General features: G+C 39.6%; 1 protein-coding gene across 10 annotated transcripts in view; it reads right to left on the bottom strand.

Moving 5' to 3' along the window:
* Nucleotides 1-24,641, bottom strand: part of DNAH8 (dynein axonemal heavy chain 8) — a 343,702-nt gene that overhangs the window by 89,341 nt on the left and 229,720 nt on the right. For all 10 annotated transcript variants that reach the window (XM_055263328.2, XM_063632277.1, XM_063632276.1 and 7 more), the window contains 3 exons: nucleotides 18,797-18,918; nucleotides 14,820-14,938; nucleotides 12,590-12,792 (listed from right to left, as the gene is read on the bottom strand). In XM_055263328.2, the coding sequence (XP_055119303.2) occupies nucleotides 12,590-12,792; nucleotides 14,820-14,938; nucleotides 18,797-18,918 (444 nt within the window). The remainder of the gene's footprint in view (nucleotides 1-12,589; nucleotides 12,793-14,819; nucleotides 14,939-18,796; nucleotides 18,919-24,641) is intronic.

Below are 24,641 nucleotides of genomic sequence, written 5' to 3'. Positions count from 1 at the left end.
TAAGTTTTGTTTTAATTGTTTGTATTTGAAAGACTTTAGTAAAATTTTGACTGCCTTTATATTCCTTTCCAAAATTAGGCTTGTGTCTCTTCCACTTTTTTTTTTTTGGACTTACTTCTAATTAAATAATGTATGTTCACATTAAAAGGTTTGAAAAATACAGGAGCATATAAAGAAGGAAATAAAAATCACCAATATTCCTCCCTAGAGACCTTTATTCTAATCCTTTTAATATGCATAATCCACAATCCCTTACCTTCATTTCAAAATTCAGAAAGCTCTGAAAATGGTAAATCATTTTGGAGGCAAAAGCTGACCTAAACAGATGTGAGGCTATTTATAGTCTTTATTTATCCCTATCTTCCTGAATATTTATATCTTAGCTGCAGTGTATTATATAATATATGGAATATCACCTTCTAAAAACCAGAACATTTTGATTTTTGAAACATATCTGGCTCCAAGGGTTTGTAGACCTACCTATATTAAAATCTATATATGTATATATGTATTATACATTATTTTATTTTATTTTATTTTTTGAGACAGAATCTTGCTCTGTGGCCCAGGCTGGAGTGCAGTGGCACAATCTCAACTCACTGCAACCTCCACCTCCCGGGTTCAAGAGATTCTCATGCCTCAGCCTCCTGAGTAGCTAGGATTACAGGCATGTGTTACCACGCCCGATTAATTTTTTGTATTTTTAGTAGAGACAGGGTTTTGCTATGTTTGGCCAGGCTGATCTCAAACTCCTGGCCTCAAATGATCCTTCTGCCTCAGCCTCTTAAAGTGCTGGGATTACAGGTGTGAGCCACCATGCCCGGCCTATACATTATTTTATATCTCTACGTTTCCAACAGTATGTTGTGAATATTTTACTGTCATCAAATATTATTGGAAAACAGTTTTTAATGGCAGCACAGTGTTCCATCATGTCATATGCATTCTCGTTCATTCAATCAATACCTTTTTATATATTTAAGTCATTTTTGATTTTTCAGTATTATAAATAGCACTAGATTAAACATCCTTGTATATAAATCTGGATGTATATCTCTCAATATGTTCTTAGGAGGAATTCATACATGGAGAACAGTTTGGATATAGCATTCAAACATTTTTTTAAAATTCACGACATATGAAAAAGGACTTCCAGTGTCTCCCACTGAAGTGGGATGCTATAGTCCCCAGCCCACACACCTATCCTTGTTTCTTTGTTTGTGCTTTTATTTTATTTATGGTGCTCTTGACATACAGATTTTTTTATTTCAATAGGTTTTGGGGGGAACAGGTTGTGTTTGGTTGCATGAATAAGATTTTTAGTGGTGATTTCTGATATTTTGGTGCACCCATCACCCAAGCAGTGTACCCTCTACCCAATATGTAGTCTTTTATCTCTCACACCCTCACACCTTTCTCCCCAGTCCCCAAAGTCCATTATATCATTCTTATGCCTTTGCATCCTCATAGCTTAGTTTCCACTTATGAGTGAGAACATATGTTTGGTTTTCCATTCCTGAGTTACTTCACTTAGAATAATGATCTCTAATTCCACCCAGGTTGCTGCAAATGCCATTATTTTATTCTTTTTTATAACATACAGATGTTTTAAAATTCTTCCAGTCATATTATCTATCTTGTCCCTCTGGTTTTAGACTCAGGTATTACACTATTAAGAAAATCTTGGCCACTCAACAATATACAACTAATTGAATATATTCTTTTTCTTGTTTTATGGTTTAATTTAAAGCACTTTAATGCCTTAATCGACCTAACATTTATTTTAGAGTTTAATGTGAGGTAAAACTTTTATGTTTACTAAAGTTAACCTGCTATCTCAACACTGTTTACTGTCTAACCTTACATTTTTCCTCCACTGATTGGAAATGCAAATGTTATCACATATTAAGCTATTGTACATACAAGAGTCTAATTTTGGCCCTTTCATTTTGCTCCATATTTATCAATGTTTGCAATGTAAATGATTAAATTATTGCCATTTGATAATGTTTTAAAAATCTGGTGGTGCTGGTTCCCCATTATTCTTATTTTTTTCCATTTCAAGCTTTCTTAGCTATTCTTGTCCATTTACAATTCTAGAAGATTTAATATCCCTCTACTACCCAACTAGAAAAACAATGATGCTTGAGTTTCAATTAGACTTGGCTTCAATTTATAGATTAATTTAAGGAATATTGACATCTTTACAACATTGAATCTCTATACTGGGAATGTGGCTTACCTCTCCATTTATTCTAACTACTTTTATGTCTCTAAGAAGGTTTTATAGTTTTCTTTAAATGAGTATTTTAAAAATTATTTCTCAGTTTTATTTTTATTGCTATAATGAAGGGGAGTTTTACGTCTTATTTTACAAGAAAGCATCATTTTTTATATATTTATCTTGTAAACAGTCACCTCACTGAACTATTAGACTATTAAGTCTAATAGTTTTTCTGTTGATTCATTTGTGTTTTTTGTTAGACAATTATATTGTCTAAGAATAATGTTGATTTTGTCCCTCCTTTCCAATAGTTACATCTTTTATTTGTGATTCTTTCAATACATTAGCCATATCTTCTACAACAAAATGCTAAATAACAGTGGCAATAGCAGACATCTGTATCTGACTTTAATGGATATGTCTTTAGTTGTTCACCAATAAGTATCATGATGTTTGGGGTTCACAATCACTATCATATAAATAAAATATCCTTCTGTTCCTACTTTTCAAAAGTCAAATATAAGTGTTGAATTTTTATAAAATGGCTTTTATAGCACCCATCAAAATAACAGTATGATAGCTTAAGGAAAAATTTTTCTTATTGTTGTGATGAGATTTCTTAATCCTGCATCTTTCTTATATTTGCCCATGTGTTCCAACTTGGTGAAGGCACGTTATTATTTGCAAGTTATTTTTTGATGTTCTCCTGAATTCTTCCTTTTCAAAGTCATATTCTGTTTTTCATTGACACATAATGATTGTACATATTTATGAGTATAGTGTGATGTTTTGATACAAGTATACATTGTGTAACGATCAAATCAGGTAATTAAATCCATCACAACAAATAATTTTCATTTCCCTGTATTTAGAGCATTCAATATTCTCTCTTCTAGTTATTTTGGACTATATATTTTTTTCACAATAAATTATTGTTAACTATTCACTTTACTGTGCAATGGAACACTAGAAATCATTCTTCCTCCCTACTACCCTCCCCTCCGTTTCTGGTAGCCACAATTCTACTCCAATTCTAAGAGATAAAATTTGTTAGATTCCCAAGAATGAGATCATGTGGTATATGTCATTCTATGCTCAGCTTATTTCGTTTAGCATAATGCCCTCTATATTCATCCATGTTGTCACAAATGACAACCATTTGTGGATGGATACTATTCAGTCATTCTTTTTTATGGCTGAATAGTATTCCATTGTGTATATGTACCACATGTTTTAATCCATTCATTTGGTGATGGGTACTTAGGTTGATTCTACATCTTGGCTATTATGAATAGTGCTGCAGTAAACATGGGAGTACAGATAGATATCTCTTCAACATACTGATTTCACTTCTTTTTTTTTTTTTAATTTTATATTTAGAACAAAAAAATCCTTTCAAAGTTTTCTAATGATTTCACCGCTTTTGGATATATACTTAGTAGTAGTACTGCTGAATCATAGGGTAGTTCTATTTTTAGTTTTTTGGGGAACCTGCATACTATTCTCCAAAGTACTAATTTACATTTCTACCAATACTATAAATACTGTATGAGGGTTCTTCTTTCTCCACATCATTGCCAGCATGTGTTCCTGTTTTTTTTTCATACAAGCCATTTAAATAGGGGTGAGATGATATCTCATTGCAGTTTTGATTTGTATTTCTCTGATGACCAATTACGTTGAGCCCCCTTTTCATATATCTCTTTGCCATTTGTGTGTCTTATTTTGAGAAATGTCTGTTTGGATCTCCTGTCCACTTCAATTATCAGATTATTTGGGGTTTTTTTTTTGCTATTGAATTGTTTGTGTTACTTATATATTCTGCATATTAACACCTTGTCAGATGCACAGTTTGCAAATATTTTCTCCTATCCTTTAGGTTATGTCTTTATTATGTTGATTGTTTCCTTTGCCATGCAAAAGCTTTGTAGCTTGAGGTAATCCCAATTGTCTATTTTTGCTTCGGTTGCCTGCTTTTGATGTCTTACACAAAAACATATTTGCCTAGACCAATGTTCTGGAGCATTTTCTCCAGTGTTTTCTTATAGTAGTTTCACAATTTCAGTCTTACATTTCAGTCTTTAATCCATTTTGATTTGATTTTTGTGCACGGTGAGAGATAGGGGTCTAGTTTCATTATTCTGCATCTAATTACCCAGTTTTCCCAACACCATTTATTGAAAAGATTGATCTTTCCTCATTATATGTTCTTGGCAACTTTGTCAAAGATAAGTTGGTTGTAAATGCATGGGTTTATCTCTGGTTTCTCTATTCTGCTCCATTGGCCTATGTGTCTGGTTTTATACCATTACCATCCTGTTTTGGTTACTATTGCTTTGTAGTACATTTTGAAGTCAGGTAGTTTGGTGCCTTAAACTTTTTTTTTTAATGCTCAAAACTGCTTTAGCTATTTGGGATTTTGTGTGGTTTCATATAAATTTTAGAATTTTTTTCTATCCATAAAAAATGACATTGGTATTTTGATAGAGATTGCATGTGAATCTGTAGATTGCTTTGAGTGGTATGGACATTTTAACAATATTAATTCTTTCAAGTCATTAACACAGGATGTCTTTCCATTTACCTGTGTCCTTTTCAACTTCTTCCGTCAATGTTTAATAATTTTCATTGTAGAGATTTTTCACCTCCTTAGTTAAATTTACTCCTAGGTATTTTATTTTTTGTAGCTATTTTAAATGGGATTGCTTTTTACATTTCTTTTTCAGATAGTTCAATGTTGGCATATAGAAACTCTAATTCATGTAGGTTGACTTTGTATCCTATAACTTTACTGAACTTGTTTTTCGGTCCTAACAGTTCTTTGGTGGCATCTGTAGGGTTTTCTGTATACATGTCATCTACAAATAGGGACAATTTGACTTCCTCTTTTCAAACTTGGATGCCTTTTATTTCTTTCTCTTGCCTAATTGCTCTAGCTAGACCTTCCTGTACTATGTTGAACACAAAGTGGTGAAAGTGGGAATCATTGTTGTGTTCCTAATTTTAGAGGAAAAGCTTTCAACTTTTCCCAGTTTAGTATGATGTTAGCTATGGGTTTGTCATACATGACCTTTATTGTGTTGTGGTACATTCCTTCATACCTAATTAGTTTAGGGGTTTTATCACAAAGGAATGTTGACTCTTATCCAGTTCTTTCTCTGTGTCTATTGAGATGATCACATGGTTTTTGTCCTTCATTCTGTTACTGTCATGTATCATACTTATTGATTTACGTATCTTGAAACATCCTTGCATTCCATTTAATCAATGTGAATGATCTTTTGGAGCACTGTTTGATTTGGTTTGCTAGCATTTTGTTGAGGATTTTACATCTATGTTCATTAGGGATATTGGCCTGTAGTTTTCTTTCATTGTTATGTCCTTGTGTTTTGATATTAGAGTAATGCTAGTCTCATAGAATGAGTTTGAAAAAATTCCTAGCCACTTCAATTGTTTGGAATAATTTGAGAAGAACAAGTATTATTTCTTCCTTTAAATGTCTGATAGAATTCCATAACGAAGCCATCAGTTCCTGGGTTTTTTTTTTTTGATGGGAGACTTAATTACTGATTCAGTCTCACTACTCATTATTGGCTATTCAGGTTTTCTAATTCTTCATGATTCAGTCTTGGTAGGTTATATTTGTCCATAAATTTATCCATTTATTCTAAGTTTTCCAATTTGCTGGCATGTAATTTTTCATAACAATCTTTAATGATCTTTTGTATTTCTGTGGTATCAGTTATGATGTCTCCTTTTTCATCTCTCCTTCTTTTTTTTCAGTCATCTCTCTTTTTTTCTTGGTCTGGCCAAAGGTGTATTGATTTTATCATTTCAAAAATACATCACTTCATTTTGTTGATGATTTGTACTTTTAAAAATTTCTATCAGCCAGGCGTGGTGGCTCACGCCTGTAATCCCAGCACTCTGGGAGGCCAAGGCGGGTGGATCACAAGGTCAGGAGATCGAGACCATCCTGGCTAACACAGTGAAACCCCGTCTCTACTAAAAATACACACACAAAAAAAATTAGTCAGGCATGGTGGCAGGCGCCTGTAGTCCCAGCTACTCAGGAGGCTGAGGCAGGAGAATGGCGTGAACCCGGGAGGCAGAGCTTGCAGTGAGCTGAGATCTCGCCACTGCACTCCAGCCTGGGAGACAGAGAGACTTCATAAAAAAAAAAAAAAAATCTATTGTATTTATTTCTACTCTGATCTTTATTATTTCTTTTCTTCAAATTTTGAGTTGAATTTGTTCTTGTCTTTCTAGTTCCTTGAGATGCAACATTAGGTTACTTGTGATCTTTTTTTTTTTTTTTTGGTGTAGGCATTTATTGTTCTAAACTTCTCTCTTAGAAGTGCTTTTGTTGTATTCCACAGATTTTGGTGTGTTGTATTTCCATTTTCGCTTGCCTCAAGAAATTGTTAAATCTCCTTTTAAATTTCTTCTTTGACTCATTGGTTATTCAGGAACATATTGTTTTAATTTCCATGTATTTGTACAGTTTCCAAAGTTCCTACTGTTACTGATTTCTAGTTTCATTCCATTGTGGTCAAGAAAGATACTTGGTAGGTTTCCAAATTTTTTTAATTTGTTAAGACTTGTTTTGTGTCTTCATATATGATCTATCCTCAAGAATGTTCCATGTGCTGTTTAAAAACATGTATATTTTACAACTATTGGATAGAATGTTCTGTAAATGTCTGTTAGGTCCATTTGATTTAGAGTATGGTTTAGCTCTAATGTTTCTTTATTGATTTTCTATCTGGGTGATTTGTCCATTGCTGAAAATGGGATGTTGAAGTCCCCTACTATTATTGTATTGCAGTCTATCCCTTTAGGTCTATTAATATTTATATTTTTATTAATTATATATTTTATTATAATTAATATATATTAATATTTATATATCTTTATACACTTAGGTGCTCTGATGGGTGCGTGTGTGTGTGCATGTATGTGCGTGCATATGCACTCTTGTTGTACTTACCCTTAATCACTGTATAATGGCCTTCTTTGTTTCTTTTACAGTATTTGGCTTATAGTCTATTTTATCTGACATAAGCATAGTTACTACTGTTCTTTTTATGGTGCCCATTTGCATAGAATATCTTTTTCCATCCTTCATTTTCAGTCTGTGTGTATCCTTACAGGTAAAATCAGTCTCTTGTAGGCAGCATGTAGCTGGGTCTTTTTAAAAAAAATCCATTAAGCTACTCTGTGTCTCTTAATCGTAAATTTTAATCCATTTACATTCAAGGTAATTATTGGCAGGTAAGGACTTACTACTGCCATTTTGTTATTTGTTTTCTAGTTGATTTGTAGATCCTTTCTTCTTCCATTCCACCTCTCTTGCAGTCTTCCCTTGGTCGGGGTTAAGTGATTTTCTCTAGTAGTATGTTTTAATTCCTTACTTTTTAATTTTAGTGTATCTAATATAGGTTTTTGCTTTGTGGTTACTGTGAGGCTTACCAAAAAATCTGATATTTATAACAAGTTTTTTGTTGCTGTTGTTTTGTTTTGTTTTTAGGGACAATGTGCCTGAACTGTGTTAGAAAGTTGGTCAGGAACACAAGCCCAAAAGCCTGCCCAAGTGGCTCAGATGGGTTTGTTTTCCAGCAAGTCTCTGCACAGATGGGATAGTTTCCAACTGCAGCAGGAGGGGCCAGAGCTGAGACTGGACCCCTTCAGGACTTGACATGGGGCAGCAGCTGGCAAGCTCACCTCATTGGTTCAGATGGGAGTGTGTCTCCCAGTAGGTCTCTGCACATATTAGTTTCCTGACTGTAGTAGGAGGGACTGGAGCTAAGACTGGGCCCTTTTGGGATCTGTTGGAGGATGATGGCTGAAAAGCTCATCTCACTGGCTCAGAAGGGCATGTATCTCCCAGTAGATCCCTGCACAGTTAGGATAGTTCCCTGACTGCAGCAGGAGGGACCAGAGCTGACAGTGGGCACCCTTGGTATCTGCTGGGGTACAGAAGTTGATGAGCCCTTCGTGGAGGCTCCCAGGCTGCTAGATATGAGCAAGCCTCCTTCTGGGCTCTTGCACAGTTAGTTCTGAGTTGGGACCTCAGCTGAGGGTGGCTGGAGACAAGCCACAGGGCAACTTTCAAGTTCACTGCCAAGATCGATGTTGGCAGGCAAACAAGCCTCTCTACTGAGACACTAGTGTGCCCGATTCCACCTACAACCCTTGGCGGTTGGTTTTACTTGCAGGCTCAAGGCCAAAAAGGGCTGTAGCCAAACTCCTTGGGGAGCAGGGCCATTTCTAGGCTTGAACCTGGAAGCACAATTGGCAGATCTTCCATTTGGGTGTCAGTTTGTACTCTCAAAACAACCCTCCTAGGTCTTGGATTTTAATAGGGTTTCACAACTTTCTACCTATATCCCAAGGCTCCTACATAGAGACTTTGTCTATAGATGGATACTGAATTCCTGATGTGGTGGTGGGATATGAGGGAGGGATATGTGGAGGGATATGAGACATCTTGCTGATGTCACTATAAATTCATCTTGCTTGTGATTTAGTTAAGATCCTTACATTTATTTATTTATTTATTTATTTTTGAGATGGAGTCTCGCTCTGTCACCCAGGCTGGAGTGCAATGGCGCAATCTCGGCTCACTGCAACCTCCGCCTCCCAGGTTCAAGCTATTCTCATGTCTCAGCCTCCCGAGTAACTGGGATTACAAGCACCCACCACCACACCCAGCTAATTTTTGTATTTTTAGTAGAGATGGGGTTTTATGTTGGTCAGGCTGACCTCAAACTCCTGACCTCAGGTGATCCACCCACCTCGGCCTCCCAAAGTGCTGGGATTACAGGCATAAGCCACCATGCCCGGCCAGTTTTCTTTCTTTTATGCAGTTACTATCTTGGTCAGTTTACTGTTTCAGAATAATGCAAATAAAGAGAAAAATGGGCCAGATGAAGTGGTTCATGTCTGTAATCCCAACACTTTAGGAGGCCAAGGAGGGAGGATCACTTGAGCTCAGGAGTTCAAGACCAGCCTGGGCAACATAATGAGACCTCATCTCTACAAAAAACAAAAACAAAAACAATGTAGCTAGGAGTAGTGGTGTGTGCCTGTAGTTCCAACTACTTGGAAGGCTGAGGTAGGAGGATCACCTGAGCCTGGGAGGTCAAGGCTTTAGTAAGCCATGATTGCACCATTGCACTCCAGCCTGGGTAACAGAGTGAGACCCTGTCTCAAAAAAAAAAAAAAAAAAAAAAGGAAAATGTATTCTCTTTTTCCATCTTTTGGAACAGAATATAGCATGTGAGACTCCTTGAAAGTTTTAAAGGGCTTATCAGAAAATTATCCAAGCCTAGAGCCTTTGCTGATGTAGTAATTTTAAAACTTCTACTTTTTCTCACCTTGATTATTGGTTTATTCAGGGTTTTCCACATTTTCTGAGGAAATTTTCTAAATTCACATGTTTCTATAAATTTGCCAATTTTAATGAGATGCTCTAATTTATTACTATAATTATAAACCATTCTCTTATTATTTAAAATATTAAAATGTTTCATCTGTACATATTGTTGTAACAGTTTTCCCACTTCTACTTTTGTGTACTTGTGGGTTTTTATGTATTTGTTCTCTTTTGTTTGTTTTTAGGTGTTCTTTTTAAGCCCATCCTTCCTCTGAGACCTCCCTCCTCGCCATTCAGGCTCCTAGAAGAGCTCTCATGCCAAATCCATCTGCTTTCTCCACTTTGCCCATTACCCAGTACTCTGTGCAGAGTTTATCTGCTCCAAATTTCTCACTACAGATCTTGACCAGTACAAGACAATATCTATAATCCAAAGTTTCCCTTCTCCTCTTTTTCTACAAAAACTTATTTGATTCTGTCCCATCCGTATGTTATTTTCGGGTAGCTGGTTAATTCATTCAATGAAAACAATGAGAAGGAATGAAAAAGAAAGACTAATGAGATCACTGAAGTGGGGTTCCTGAGATAAGTCCTGAACCAGATCTACCACAGACTAGGTCTGGGGCCTTTTCTCCAGACCATAGTTTCCTCCAGCTGTAAAAAAAAAAAAAAAAAAAAAAAAAAAAAAAAAAAAAAAAAGGAATTGGATTTCAAGATTTCCAGTCACATTCACCTTAAGCATTCTATGATTATTTATTATCCAGATTTTCAAATAAAATATTAATAGCTGAGACTACATTAACATGTTGTTTGGTCTGTGTAATAGTTCCATTTCAACAGCTGTCTTTGGGACTTTCAACCCAAAGCAACAAGCAGCCTGAGATTTCCTAATACTGCTCAAATGATTTGGCAGTAGAATTGTTTATAAAATTCATTTGATCCGTCAGTGTCAAAGCCAAATCTATGTTGTTCCAGTATCCTAATAAAGTGATCAATAGAAGCCTGGATTGTTGTTGGAAAAAGTAAAGTAGGAGCAACAAATGGAAATCACCAAATTGCCAAGCAAAGCAGTATGATAACACTAAAGGACACAACACAAGTCTGCCCTTCTGTATTCATTTCATGTCAGTTATAATTCCTCCCAAAGGAGATCTTGAATTTCTTAATTATGTTCTTAAATTACAACATTTGAAATGGTAACTCTAGTTGAATACTCCTTCTTCTAGGCATTGTATCTTCTAGGAAATGTCCCCCATTCCAGCTCCATACATAAGGTTTCTACTAGGAACCTATCTCCGGAGCAACAGTTCATTGATTGGCCCAGAAAGGAGTGCATGACCAAAGCAAAGACAATGAGTTACTTCCCTGGATATTGGGACTTGGAACCACAACAATAAGAGGAGTTTCCCTGAGACTGCTGAACGTTCTGAGCACGTAAGCAGTGAAGCCCATGAGCCACTAGAAGCCACATGTTCTGCCATGTGGAGAAGAATGGTAAGTGGCAAGAGAGAAAAAAGACACCTGTGTGCAGAGAGAAGTGAGACATAGAGGCAGCTGGATAAACACTCATAGAGCAACAGATTTGAGAGAGATTTGCAAACTATAAGGCTACTAGAGAGGCATCACTCTTAGATAAACTCAGACAGCTGGTGTGCTGCAGTAAATACTAGAGCAAAACTGCCTACTTTGAAGATAGTGAATGAGACTTAACCACGAGCAGTTGCCAATAGAACCTGGGAGCTCTTTGCATGGGTATCAGTGTTCAGATAGAGGCCCGTGACCATCTGAACACTGATCCACTGAGAATATAGAACAGTGTGGTGACAACAAATAGAGCGAAGCCAAGATGAGAAAAGAGGACATGAACATAGAACATGCTACCATAGCTTGGTTTTATGCAGACGGACACGTGGCTAGTACATGGACATGACTGAATTGATTTTATATCATGCTTATGTCAACTATGTAATAAATTTAATGTAATTTTACTTCACAGGATAGATTTAGTGATTCATAATCAATCACTTTAATACTCAAAAGACATGATTGGATTAACCCTACAAGGTATAGTTATAGATAGCTGACCCTAGAAGATTGCAAATGCCAATGTCAACAACATTCAGATTTTCAGAGTATGAATGAAGCAAGGGATAAATGGTCCTTCTTACAGGATGGCTCAGTCCTGTCAAGATGTGCTCTTCATCCCTGTCCTTTAATCCTACTGACTCAGTCACACTTATAAACACTTTTGTGTTTATAACTTCTTTCCCATCTCCTCCCCCTGGAGTAACTTTCTATCTCCCACCACCCCACCTGGTAAATTTTATCTATTTTTTAATTTCCTACTCAAATATCATCAATGTGATGTTTTCCCCTATACCCCACGCAATCCGAGTAGTTCCGAATCCTGTGATCAGCCACTTCTATGAAACATTTACTGCAGTTGTCACATTGCCTTCAATTACATGTTTACATGTCTGCCTTTCCCAGCTGTGTTGTATTCATCTCTGTACTCCCCAGATCTAGCACACTGCCTGTACTGAATGGTTATTAAGTGAAAGCAATGAAATAATTAATCCCTAATTACTATGCATTACAATAACGGTTATAGTTTTTCAATTTGTGACAAAATAAACTTTGCTGTAATTTTATATAGGCATGGCAATAACATAAACTTTGGCTATTGCGTGTTCATTCTTGTTAGTCAGCTATCCATGCAATACAGCTATCTCCTTAGAACTTAAAAACACAACCAATAAAAAAAAAAAACAGTACATGGTAGATGAGTGTGTTCTTCTCTACACGAAGATACCGATATCATACCCTCACTTTAGGAGGTATGAAAGGATGAAAGAGGAATAAGTTTAATATTTTTTGAATTCAGTTTTACATCTATTTCTAAGAACCAGTTATAAAATTATGAAAGGCAAAATTTGGGGCGAAAAAATATGGAAGTGTTGCTAAATTTTGTAGATTGCTAATCTTACCCAGTTTCAGTTTCTTGGCCAATGCATCAATTTGATTGGTGGGGTCAGATCCCATGGACAGGAAGCATATCAGAGGTGTCTGGGTATCACTTTCTTCCCAAGTTTTCTCCAGATTTAAGATAACTGGTTCTGTGTACTTCTCCTCCAAAGAATCTGCAATATACTTTCTTGCTTGAAAAACAGTACGGTCTGGGCACCAAGACCTAAAAATGAATACAAGTTGGGCAAAATAAACTAAACGTGTTCAATTTTTTTTTTTTTTTTTGAGACGGAGTCTCACTCTGTCGCCCAGGCTGGAGTGCTGTGGCGCGATCTCGGCTCACTGCAAGCTCCGCCTCCCGGGTTCACGCCATTCTCCTGCCTCAGCCTCCCGAGTAGCTGGGACTACAGGCGCCCGCTACTACTCCTGGCTAATTTTTTGTATTTTTAGTAGAGACGGGGTTTCACCGTGTTAGCCAGGATGGTCTCGATCTCCTGACCTCGTGATCCGCCCGCCTCGGCCTCCAAAGTGCTGGGATTACAGGCGTGAGCCACCGTGCCCAGCGAACGTATTCAATTTTTATCCTATCTGAGTAAGCAAAAACATACATTTAATTAGCAAAAGGGCAACAAGCTAATTCCTACTTTTCCACATCTATGTAAGAGGAATGGCAAGGTTTCCTATCCATGGATGAGCACAAATTCAATCATGTGATTTTGGTACCAGCCAGGCATTGGCAAGAAATAGGGCAGAGCCCATAACAACACAGTGTCCTCTACCAGCTCCAACACATGGTAGGTGCTGATGTGCCACACACTCTGAAGCTCCACAGCCTTCAGGGGAGGAACCAATGTGCCAAAGATGCCCAAAGTAAGTTGATCAGCAAGCATTTGTGGCATACCATTTGTGTAGTGCACACCATAGCAAGTTCTACCACACAGACACATTGGATAAGTGTCATTTAATACTGATATGGTAAAGCACAGACAAGCCCCACGGACTTTTTTTTTTTTTTTTTTTTTTTTGCTACTAGATTGCACTATTTGACATAGATCTAATTTTTAAGTGATGGATTAAAAAATAGACACATTTGTTCCAATAAAACTAAGTAGCCCTGGCCAGGCACGATGGCTCAGCCTGTAATTCCAGCACTTTGGGAGGCCGAGGCTGGCGGATCATGAGGTCAGGAGATCGAGACCATCCTGACTAACACGGTGAAACCCCGTCTCTACTAAAAATACAAAAAATGAGCCGGGCGTGGTGGCGGGCGCCTGTAGTCCCAGCTACTCGGGAGGCTGAGGCAGGAGAATGGTGTGAACCCGCGCGGAGCTTGCAGTGAGCCGAGATCACACCACTGCATTCCAGCCTGGCCAGAGTGAGACTGTCTCAAAAAAAAAAGGAGCCCTTTCATACTCTGTGAACTATGCGGTCCACATTACTGTTGTTCTGGTCACTCTTGAAGGGTGACAATATCTAAGAAACAGCTTTTTCTAAGAAGTTCAAACTTAGGTGTATAACATTAGAAAAGACAAAAATTGCTTCAAAATAACTCTACCTTTCATTTTTCATGTGGGGGTCTCATCTCCCCTGCTTTACTCCTCTGCCTTACCCACCCACCATACACACACACACACACACACACACACAGATTTTTTTCAATGTGGAAGGTCTCTGAATCACTGGATACTGAGAAAATATAAAAAGTGAAAAGAGAGGGCGATTTTCTTCTTTAACATCAATTTCAAACTTTTGTTTCCATTTTATAGCCAAAAGTAGCATTTATGTATTTCAAATTCATTGCAATATTATTGGTTTTTTTCTCAAATGCAATTTAACTTTAGCTTATAAGCTAATTGTCTTGTAACTTTGTGAGGTCTGTTTTTTTAAAGAAATAAATTCAACAACAACTGATTTACACTCAATGGTAAATCATGAACAAAGTGAATAATAACAGCATATTTTTCACGCTTTTTGCTAAAAGCACTATCGTTAATATGTTTTCAAAATACATCATTCCCTGTCACCATCGCCGTTTTATTTTGCTTGCCAAGGAACTGAAGAACTGCTATCCAAAGCCATAATTTGGAAGTACATACATTTCTTATAATATTAGGTTGGCACAAAAGTAATTGCGGTTTTTGCAGTTACTTTCAATGACAGAGATATAGTGAAGTAAACTCACTGAGATAAAATCTGTAATTTAGCAATATTATGAGTGATGCTTCTAGGTCTGATAATGCCTGTTCTCACCTGATAAGTAAAAGTTTACGGCAGGTATCTAGTGAATCGTTATATCCATCAGGGATAATTTCCTCCTCCGGAGCATCCTTATCAAACCAGCTTTTCCACCCCTTCTCATTACGAGATATCTAAAAGAAGCAAGCCAATTAGCAAGCCACAGAACTATATGTAATTGGAATATATTAGAAAGGATTCTGAATCACCTGAGAGGGTCATTCTTTACAGGCAGATAATTTTTCAAGCATAACAGCACAGTTTAAACCTTTCTTCAGGATCAATGACTTGAACAACGTGGATATTACTATTCCCTTCCAGTTCTTCCATTATTTTTCTACATTATTTGCTACAATTAGGATCATGTGTCAACTGCACCAAATGATTGGGCCAGAAGCAACACAAATCAAGGTTTCTCAAGCTTGGTAGTATTGTCATTTGGATCTGAATTTTTTTTTGTGGGGGGCTGTCCTGGGCATTGTAAGATGTTTAGCAGCATCCCTATCCACTAGATGCCAGTAGCACCCTCCACCCGGGTCCTAACAATCAAAAATGTCTCCAGACATGGCCAAATGCCCCTGGGGTTGGGTAGATTACCCTCAGTTGAGAACCACTAACAGACTATTCTGATAACCCAACCTCTAAATGTTGATCTCTACTTAAAAATAATGATAGATGACAAAATCAAAACTTTTATCTTCCTAGTGATACCCCACCTTGAGACCTAAAGCCTGATAGCGAAAGAGTCTCTCCAACAGCTGGTCTTAAATATTGTTCAGTAGCATGAAAAGGACTTCAGGTTTTCAGAGGCATTAAAAGGTGCTCACTGACGCCCAAGTGCCATCAAGACTAAGCACAAAAACTATAGATTATTGAGCCTATCCCTTCTCTTCAGCAACAATCAGGCTGGGTTATTCAGACAGTGTTTGTAAGTGTGCTTTTAAAAAGCCACGGTACACAGTGGCTCACGCCTGTAAGCACTTTGGGAGGCCAAGGCGGGTGGATCACCTGAGGTCGGGAGTTCGAGACCAGCCTGACCAACATGGAGAAACCCTGTCTCTACTAAAAATAAAAAAATTAGCCAGGCGTGGTGGCAAATGCCTGTAATCCCAGCTACTCAGGAGGCTGAGGCAGGAGAATCACTTGAACCCAGGAGGCAGAGGTTGCTGTGAGCCGAGATTGCACCATTGCGCTCCAACTCTGGGCAACAAGAGCGAAACTCCCTCTCAAAAACAAAAAAATAAAAAAATAAAAATAAATTAAAAAGCCACGGTAAGCAACAATAGCAAATAGCAAAGGCTCTTATAGCAGATGCCCTATGCCAGACGTGAGGATTATGCTTTTTCCTCTATGACCCCTACTTTTTATTGAGGCATAGAGGTTAAATAACTGTCCAAAGTCTCGTATCTGTAGTGTGAACAATTCATCATACAGGATACAGATAGAGTATAAATTAATAACAGAACAGTTATTCTGCAACTCTGTTGCTCCCACTTTGTCCCTGGGGCACTAAAAGATGAAGAGGATTTCTGGCCTGGCGTGGTGGCTCACGCCTGTAACCCCAGCACTTTGGGAGGCAGAGGCGGGCAGAGTGCCGGCGCTCAGGAGTTTGCGACCAGCCTGGGCAACACGGTGGAACTCCGTCCCTACTAAAATACAAAAAATTAGCTGGGTGTGGCGCTGTGTGTCTGTAATCTCAGCTACTCAGGAGGCTGAGACAGGAGAATTGTTTCAACCCGGGAGCCGGAGGTTGCAGTGAGCTGAGATTGCACCATTGCACTCCAGCCTGGGCAACAGTGAGACTCCATCTCAAGAAAAAAAAAAAAAAGAAGAAGAAGGGGATTTCTGAAATGTTTCACAACTGCCATCTATCTCCTGAAGATGGCAGCAGCTCTCTCTGGTTGGCTGCCCTCAAAGAAGATGGCTGCATGCCAGGGCCTGGGTGTTGCCAGCCCTACCTTGCCCCTGCCCACAGTATCCCCCACAGGCCTCTTCCACAACTGCAGCTGAGGCACAGGAAGAAAGGAGATGACTATTCTTCACCTACTGACTTTCCACCTGCTAATTTTGACTTGACCACAGTACAGCTTCAAAGTGAGCTGCAGCCATGATAGGTGATAAGATGACTTCCAGCCTCTGGATGTCCACCTCCATCTCTCATTCCTTTTCCTGGCCCTTGGCCTGGGATGCCAAGGTCAGGGCAGCTGCTCTATTATTTTTCAGTTCCTGACACCCACTCAGCTGGGAGACTGATCTTCTGCTTCCTCCCTTCCTTCCTACAGGCAGGCCAGACTGATGGCCACCTGATTGCAGGTCTCCGCTGAACTTTTGCAACCTTCCTGAGAACTGCCTCTCACCCCACTTCTGGCCCAATCGGTGGTGTAAGAGGAGTGGGAGAGAAATAACTCATGATGGCATGGGAAGAGCATGAGCTTCGCCACTTATTGGCAATGGACTCTTGGGCAAGTACTTAACTAACTCTTTGAATCTCTGTTATCTATAAATTAGGGTCAATAACTCTGCCCTTCTGTGGCAGGGTTATTGTTGCAAAGTACCTATCCCATAGTAAGCAGTAATAGCTACTATATTCTACCTCATGAGTAGTTAAAACCTAGTTGGCAGAGGCAAACAATAATAAATATCCTTGTATCAATATAAACCATCATTAGAGGGCGTGGGCTTCAAGTGATTTTTCCAGTGGTTCTTGACTATCTCCCTTACCCAATCTCTGACCAGACCGAGATCACTTTCTTTTCTTTTTTTTTCCCCCCAAGACAGAGTCTCACACTGTCACCCAGGCTGGAGTGCAATGGTGCGATTTCGGCTCACTGCAACCTCCGCCTCCCAGGTTCAAGCGATTTTCCTGCCTCAGCCTCCCGAGTAGCTGGGATTACAGGCACCCGTCACCACACCCAGCTAATATTTTGTATTTTTAGTAGAGTCAGGGTTTCACTATGTTGGTCAGGCTGGTCGCAAACTCCTGACCTCGTGACCCACCTGGCTCAGCCTCCCAAAGTGCTGGGATTACAGGCATGAACCACCGCACCCAGCCCAAGATCACTTTCTTTTTCCAAGCATTTGTTTGGGCTTGGAGGACTCATCTGTAGTTGTACTACAAAACAAAGCTCACTGTCTATCCACAGATGGAACCCAGAGAGTTTATCCAATTGTCTCAGACCCAACCAGGCTGAATAGGTAGAGTCTACACAATGTTTCAGAAATGCCACTAAACAAACAGAGGCAGCTAACACAGTATGTTGGGCAGGGGATTGGTGATTACAGCATGAGGCTCTGACAACCTGCAGTCTACCTATGGCCCCATCTGTCAGTCACTAGCAGCCACAGAAAAGAGATGATTATTGGCATCTGACACTGGGAAACTGCAGGCTTCATCAGTGACAGGCAGTTGCAGCCAACAGATCCCAGTAAGAAACAGCTATCTTTATTCTGAGTCTCATGATTGTTTTCCAGTAACAACTGACTCAACAATTAATCCACAGTAATCAATGTACATTTTCAAATAAGAAAAAAACAACAAGCAAATCGGTACCTATTTCTCCATTTTCACCATTATATTTCACCACTAAAATAATTAATTTTTTAGAGGGACCTCAACCTCTTAATTTGACTCACATTCAAATCCGCACAAATCACTTAATCATAGGCAGAAGTTAAAGTGTAAAAGCATGAATCGTCTACAATAAAAGGGTCCATCTACTGGTTCTGATTCCAGCAGCAACTCAAACAGGCATACAAAAATGACCCATGCCCACCACACAGGAGGAAAATATAGTTGCCTGCAACTATGAAGAGGTTAACCCTGAAGTCCATCCATCCAAGATCTCTCCCAGACAGCCACAGAGACTCAAATCCAAACTATTGGGTTGACTTTTTTGGGTGAAGGAATTGCTGCCAGGAAGCCCCAGTTTAAGTGGCCTGGGTATGTTTGGGTTTGCAGATCTGCACTTTCAACCAGCCCTTTATTGTATTACCTGGTTCATAATTTCTGCAAATTGTGGAAGTTTACTCAGCTCCACAAGATTCAGCCAAGTCATGTCAAGGATCCAGCGATAGGGTTTGGGAGGACAGGCTTTCAGGTCCAGAGCTGCTCCCCCTGGGGAAGAGCGTCAGACGGGGTGAATTGGGTGAGCCTGTACTTCACTTCTAGAAATGTACTTTGCAAATAATAAAAGCAAAATAGCCACATTACTGAAAATATAGGAAAACTGGAAAATAATATTACAGAAAATGTGAGGGTTTTCTGGTACATTTCCTTCAAGTCTTAGTGTTTTATTTACTGATTTATACCATCTTACAAGGTACAAATAACAACTCTGTCATTTTTCCCTGCAAAGAATTTTTCTCAAGTGATTATATTTGTTTGCTTTTTATTTTTTAACCATCTAAAATTTATAATTTTGATATCAATGAATATGTTGATCTTTTCATGTGTGGATTTTAAATATCACTTCTTAGTCATTACTCCTCCAGAAGCTTGCCATTAAGTACTACTTCTTACCAGGTCAAACAGATAGATAAACAGATGGATGGGTTGGGTTAGGGTTAGGGTTAGGGTTAAGGTTAGGGTTAGGGTTAGGGTTAAGGTTAGGGTTAGGGTTAGGGAAGGAGGGTGGGAGAAACGTAGGCTAGGGATAAAAAGAGGGAGAGAAGAAAGAAGAAAGTGAAGGAGGAAATGATACAATAGATCTATGAGTTTTTTAGTGGATGACTAATATTGAAATCATTCATCCATTCATTGATTGAACAAATATTTATTGAACGCCCTCTAGGTATTTGACATGTTCCAGACACTGGGGGATATAGCACAGAAAACCCAATCAGGCCCTTGCTTTTACAGAGCTTGAGTCCAGTGGAGAATGAGTTGCAGCACTGATCACATTCTGAAACAAATCTCAGGTCAAATGGGCATACCCAGCATTTTCCAATGAAATACATGATGATATTTACAATTTCAAAATTCCTCTTATGCACGTCTTTAGTAATGTATCATAATAATTCCAGCTCCATTGTTGTTTAATTCAGATCATGCAAAACAGTGATTCTTTAACTTTAAAATCTTATCATCTTCCTTAAGAACTCATCATTCCTTCCAGTTCACAAATCAACTCATGGACCAAAGAAGGGGCTTGGGGGAACTACAGGTCTTTGCTCTCCCCATCTAGCATCGCCCTGAGTAGCTGTATGAACTAAAATACTTTTTTCATGTAAACCCATTTGCTCTACCACAGGGGACTTGGGAATCTGTGGCTCTGAGTGCAACAACACCTTTAGAACAACGTGTAAACCTTCTTCTCACTGTCGGCCCCTCTGCAACCTGGAGACAGAGCAGGTCTCACTGGAGCACCAGTATTGCTAATGTAGGAGTCACTGGTGCGAGAAGCAGCCACTAGAGAGAGCCACCTGCAGGCCTGGCACAGAGACAAACTCACCCCTTTTCTTCTTGGTTGTTTCCAGAGAAATGTTTTCATGTAATCCTGAGCTTTAGAGACACCAGGAGAAGAAATCTAAGCTACCTTTGTGTTTCCAAACATATTGAGCACCTAAACTAACCCAGAACAATGACGGCCCTTCCTAGTCCCCAAAATATCCTGGCTCTGCCACTTATTAGCTGCATAAACTTGAACAAAAAAACACGAATCCCTCTCAGTTTCCTTATCTGCCAAATGGATGTCTGATAGAATCTACCAGATTGGCTGCTGTGAAGGTTAAATACATTAATGTACCTAGAACAGTATAGAATAATAATAAGAGCTACGTAATCATTAGCTGTTGTTCTGACATTCTTTCTCTCTCTCTCTCTCTCTTTTTCTTTCCCCGCTTGGAAGGCCAAGGTCCAGTCCAGGTTGTAAGGCAAGAAAATACCCCCTAAGGTGTCTTTCTGTACACAGTCTATGACAAAAGAAAGATAATATCTTTCTAAAATAACCAGGCAGGGAAGAAAGGTAAATCCATTGCTCTCTAATGCAGGATTGCGCCTGGTATCCATTTCATTTTTCAAAGTGTTCTCACATTTTTGGTTGAAGAAGAAAGTCAAAGGCACCTTGCAAATATTGCAGAAAGCAAGTAGTAATTGAAACAAACAAACAAACAAAAACTGTCACTCTTGGGAAATCAAACATTTCTGCTACGATAAATAACTCTTCCACTCTCCCCCTTAAGTATTGAGTTCTAAATGATTTTTTAAAAGTATCTATGATCTAAGGATCATATTTGTTAACTTTGTAAAAAAAACATTAAAAACAAAGTCATACCATCTTTTAAAGATAATTCAGTCAAAATGTAAGCCAGTTCAAAACTGAAACAAATTTTATGTTTTGTTTAAAAAGAAAAACTCCTTTATTGCTGAGCCAGTTGTACTGCTGTCAATCAACCTATCATACAATCCCAAATTAATCTTCTTAAAGCACTGTTCTGTTCATGCCACATCCCTGCTCATAAAACATTCAATGGCTCCCTATTGCCAACTAAATTAAATCCAAACTCCTCTCACTGACTCTCCTGGCCCTATACAAGATAGTTCTTCCCTGACTCCAATTTCATGAGATGGGGTCACAAATGTGCTCACACCACAACCCATGTGTTCAGCCTTCTTTATTTTTCTGTAACAATCTAATCCTCCCTGACAAATTCCCTCCCCACTGTGTTGCCGTGTTTCTCAGTCTCCTCTGATTTACCCACCCTCTTTCAAATAACCCAGTCTCTTTCAGGTAGTAGCTCTGCTCTGGCTGGTTGGTAGGTGGGAAAGGTGAGATGGGGTGGGATTATGTGTGGAGCATGCCTCAGGTCTGCAGGCTGCCCTCCAGGCTACCCATGCCTCAGGTGCAGGCTGGGTCCCTGTACTGTATCCTATGTCTTATGAGCTACAATAAATGCTATCTGTCGGGGCCCTGGGCTGCAATCTACTGCCCCAGCTCCTGGCATTGGTCCTTTGTCTGCAGGTGCAAAGTTCTCTTTCTTTACAGCTTTTTGGTTTGACCTCCAGTCTCTGCTGCATGCCAGCCCTCTCAACCCTTGAATATTGCCACGTTCCTACTTGCCAAACCTCAGGCTCACCCATCCAGCCATTCCCCTGCTTCCATGGTGGGTGTGACACTGGGCAGAATGCAGGGGCATCTCCTATCTGGGAGTTTCTCTGGCACTCTCCCCTTCTCAGCTCCCTCAGGAGGCAAGGAAGAGATGAGGATCTTTGCACCTGACCTCCTCTTTCTACCCCTGACCTCCTTTTTCCTTCCCACCATCCATTGTGGACCCAGGCACCAGGTTTCCCACTTCTTCCTTTCTATATCATATGTGCCTCCTTCTCAGGGGTCATATTAGCAGATGGCATTGAGGAAGCAAAGCCAGCTCACCAATAAGGAAAGATTCTAAAGTATACTTCTCCTCCACTCATATTGCACAGTGTCTTTGTCCATTCAGCCACTATCACAAAATACCATAGGCTGGGTGGCTTTGAAGCAACAGAAATTTTTATTTCTCACAGTTCTGGAGGCTGGGGAGTCCAAGATCAAGACCCTGGTGAATTCAGTGTCTGGTGAGGGCCCATTTCCTGGTGCATAGATGGCTCCTTTCATGGTGTCCTGACACGGTGGGAGGGGGAGTGAGCTCCCTCGGGCCTCTTTCATAAAAGCACTAACCCCATACATGAGAGCTCTACCCTCATGACCTAATCACCTTCCAAAGGCCTCACCTGCTAATACCACCACCTTGGGGGGTAAGATTTCAACAGATGAAGTTTGAGGGGACACAAACATTCAGACCATAGTGCATAGATATGAGGCTTCCCCAGATTGTGGGGGTCATTTTGCTGCCACTGCTGCCTGGATTTCAGCATGCTTCAATGCCCCCTACCCCTCTGCTCAGCATCCTACAATAGCAGGGCTGCAGCCCAAGTCCAAGTGAGGGCTTAAAGATTTTTGAAATGAGGTAAAGTAGGTTTCCAGATTGGGTAAATTCACTTATTTTACTTAAACATCCCCAAAACCAAAACCTCATACATCTGGACACTCTCTATAGTGCCTCCTCCCCACCCTAGATAGTGTTCATTGTACCATACCACACTGCCTTAAAAAACTAACTTCCACAAGTACATTAGACCTCTGAAAAAAATATGAACCAGATGATACATTTCAACTTCCTTGGAACTACCAGAAATAAAACCTTGTTCACGAAAAAGGCACAAAGAAGAGATTTCAGAGATGATGCAAAATAGTTTGCAAAGTTTCCACAGTGGTAATCTAACCTGAATCTGAGGAAGGAATTAAATGAAGTAGAGAAAGAGTAAGAAGTTATCGGTGACTGCCCGTTTATTATAAATAGGCTGCAGAGGACAAAAGTGTAGCAGGTCCTATCACCTTGTGGGTTAGAAATACTCCATATTTTTCCCTAGATTAGCTTTCATTCCCATGGCTTTGGTTGTTATTTCTGTACCCTATCTTTGTAACTGCCTGACTCTTCTCTCAGACTGTCTAGATTACTTTTTTTTTTTTTTTTTTTTTTTGAGACAGAGTCTCGCTCTGTCACCCAGGCTGGAGTGCAGTGACACGTTCTCTGCTCACTGCAACCTCTGACTCCCTGGTTCAAGTGATTCTCCTGCTTCAGCCTCCCGAGTATCTGGGACTACAGACACACGCCACCATGCCCAGCTAATTTTTGTATTTTTAGTAGAGATGGGGTTTCACCTTGTTGACCAGGATGGTCTTGATCTCCTGACCTTGTGATCTGCCCGCCTCTGCCTCCCAAAGTGCTGGGATTACAGGCGTGAGCCACTGTGCCCGGCCTAGGTTATCTTTTCTACTTGTTTTCTGGATAGCTCAAATTTCACATGTCTGTAGCCATAAGAGCTGGTCACAAACTGTTTCCCCGCCTTTCAAACACATGGGGAATTGCATCTCCCTGCTCTTTTTGAAGTGAGATGTGGCTGCGTGTCTGGCTTTGGCTAAGGAAATAGGAGCGTAAGTGACATGTGTCACTTGTGGGGTAACTTTTAAGAGCCAGTGCACAGTCTGCCACATCCTTGCCCCTCTGCCGTAGTAGTTATGGAAGCAATGTGGATTTCTGAGTGACTATAACAGCATGTTGGAGAGGTAACATGAATGAGAAGTACACCTTGGTTGTGTTAAGTCACTAAAATTTTGAGATTGTTTTTATGGCAGCAAAACCTGGCCTATTCTGATTCTGACTAAATAGGTCCCAAAATCACATCCAGCAATCCCCCACTCCAACCCTCCTCAAACCAGCTCCTCTTCCAACCAACCAGACCAGAAATCTCTGCATAGACTGGAAATCGTAGACTCATTTCTGTGTGCTCTCTTGGCTCTTGTATGCATCGGTTTTGCCATTTTACCTCCCTCATCTCTCATACCCTTATCTCCCTGCATATTCCCATTGCCTTTACGCCAGGTTGGGAATGTATTCCTGCAGTTGGGAAGTTTGAAAGAGACTCCCTTGAACCTCTTTTCTTTGATCCTTACATGTGTGCCAAGTTCACCTCCCTAAATGACCATAATGATCAATCACATCACCACCTTACACAACTCCCTGTTTCTTCCCAGATCAAGAAAATCCTTCCTATAGGAACCCAGGCTCTCCACAGTATGTCACCAGTTTACATGTCCAGCTCTATTTCTCAATATGCCTCCATATCCACCTTTCATTTCAACAAAACCAGACTGATTCTTACAACTTAGATGTTCTCCACTCATTCCATTTTTCATGCTGTTCCATTTCAGCATGGAATGTTTTCCTCATTTCTACCTCTTTGGGGTCCACCTCAAATGCCACTTTTTTGGGGGGGGTGAGGGGAGCCAGAAAATAATT

The sequence above is a fragment of the Symphalangus syndactylus genome, chromosome 23 (genome assembly GCF_028878055.3).
Source record: "Symphalangus syndactylus isolate Jambi chromosome 23, NHGRI_mSymSyn1-v2.1_pri, whole genome shotgun sequence".
Classification (NCBI taxonomy): Eukaryota; Metazoa; Chordata; class Mammalia; order Primates; family Hylobatidae; genus Symphalangus; species Symphalangus syndactylus.
The sequence above is the reverse complement of the archived record's forward strand: the minus strand, read 5'-3'. Positions and strand labels throughout refer to the sequence as shown.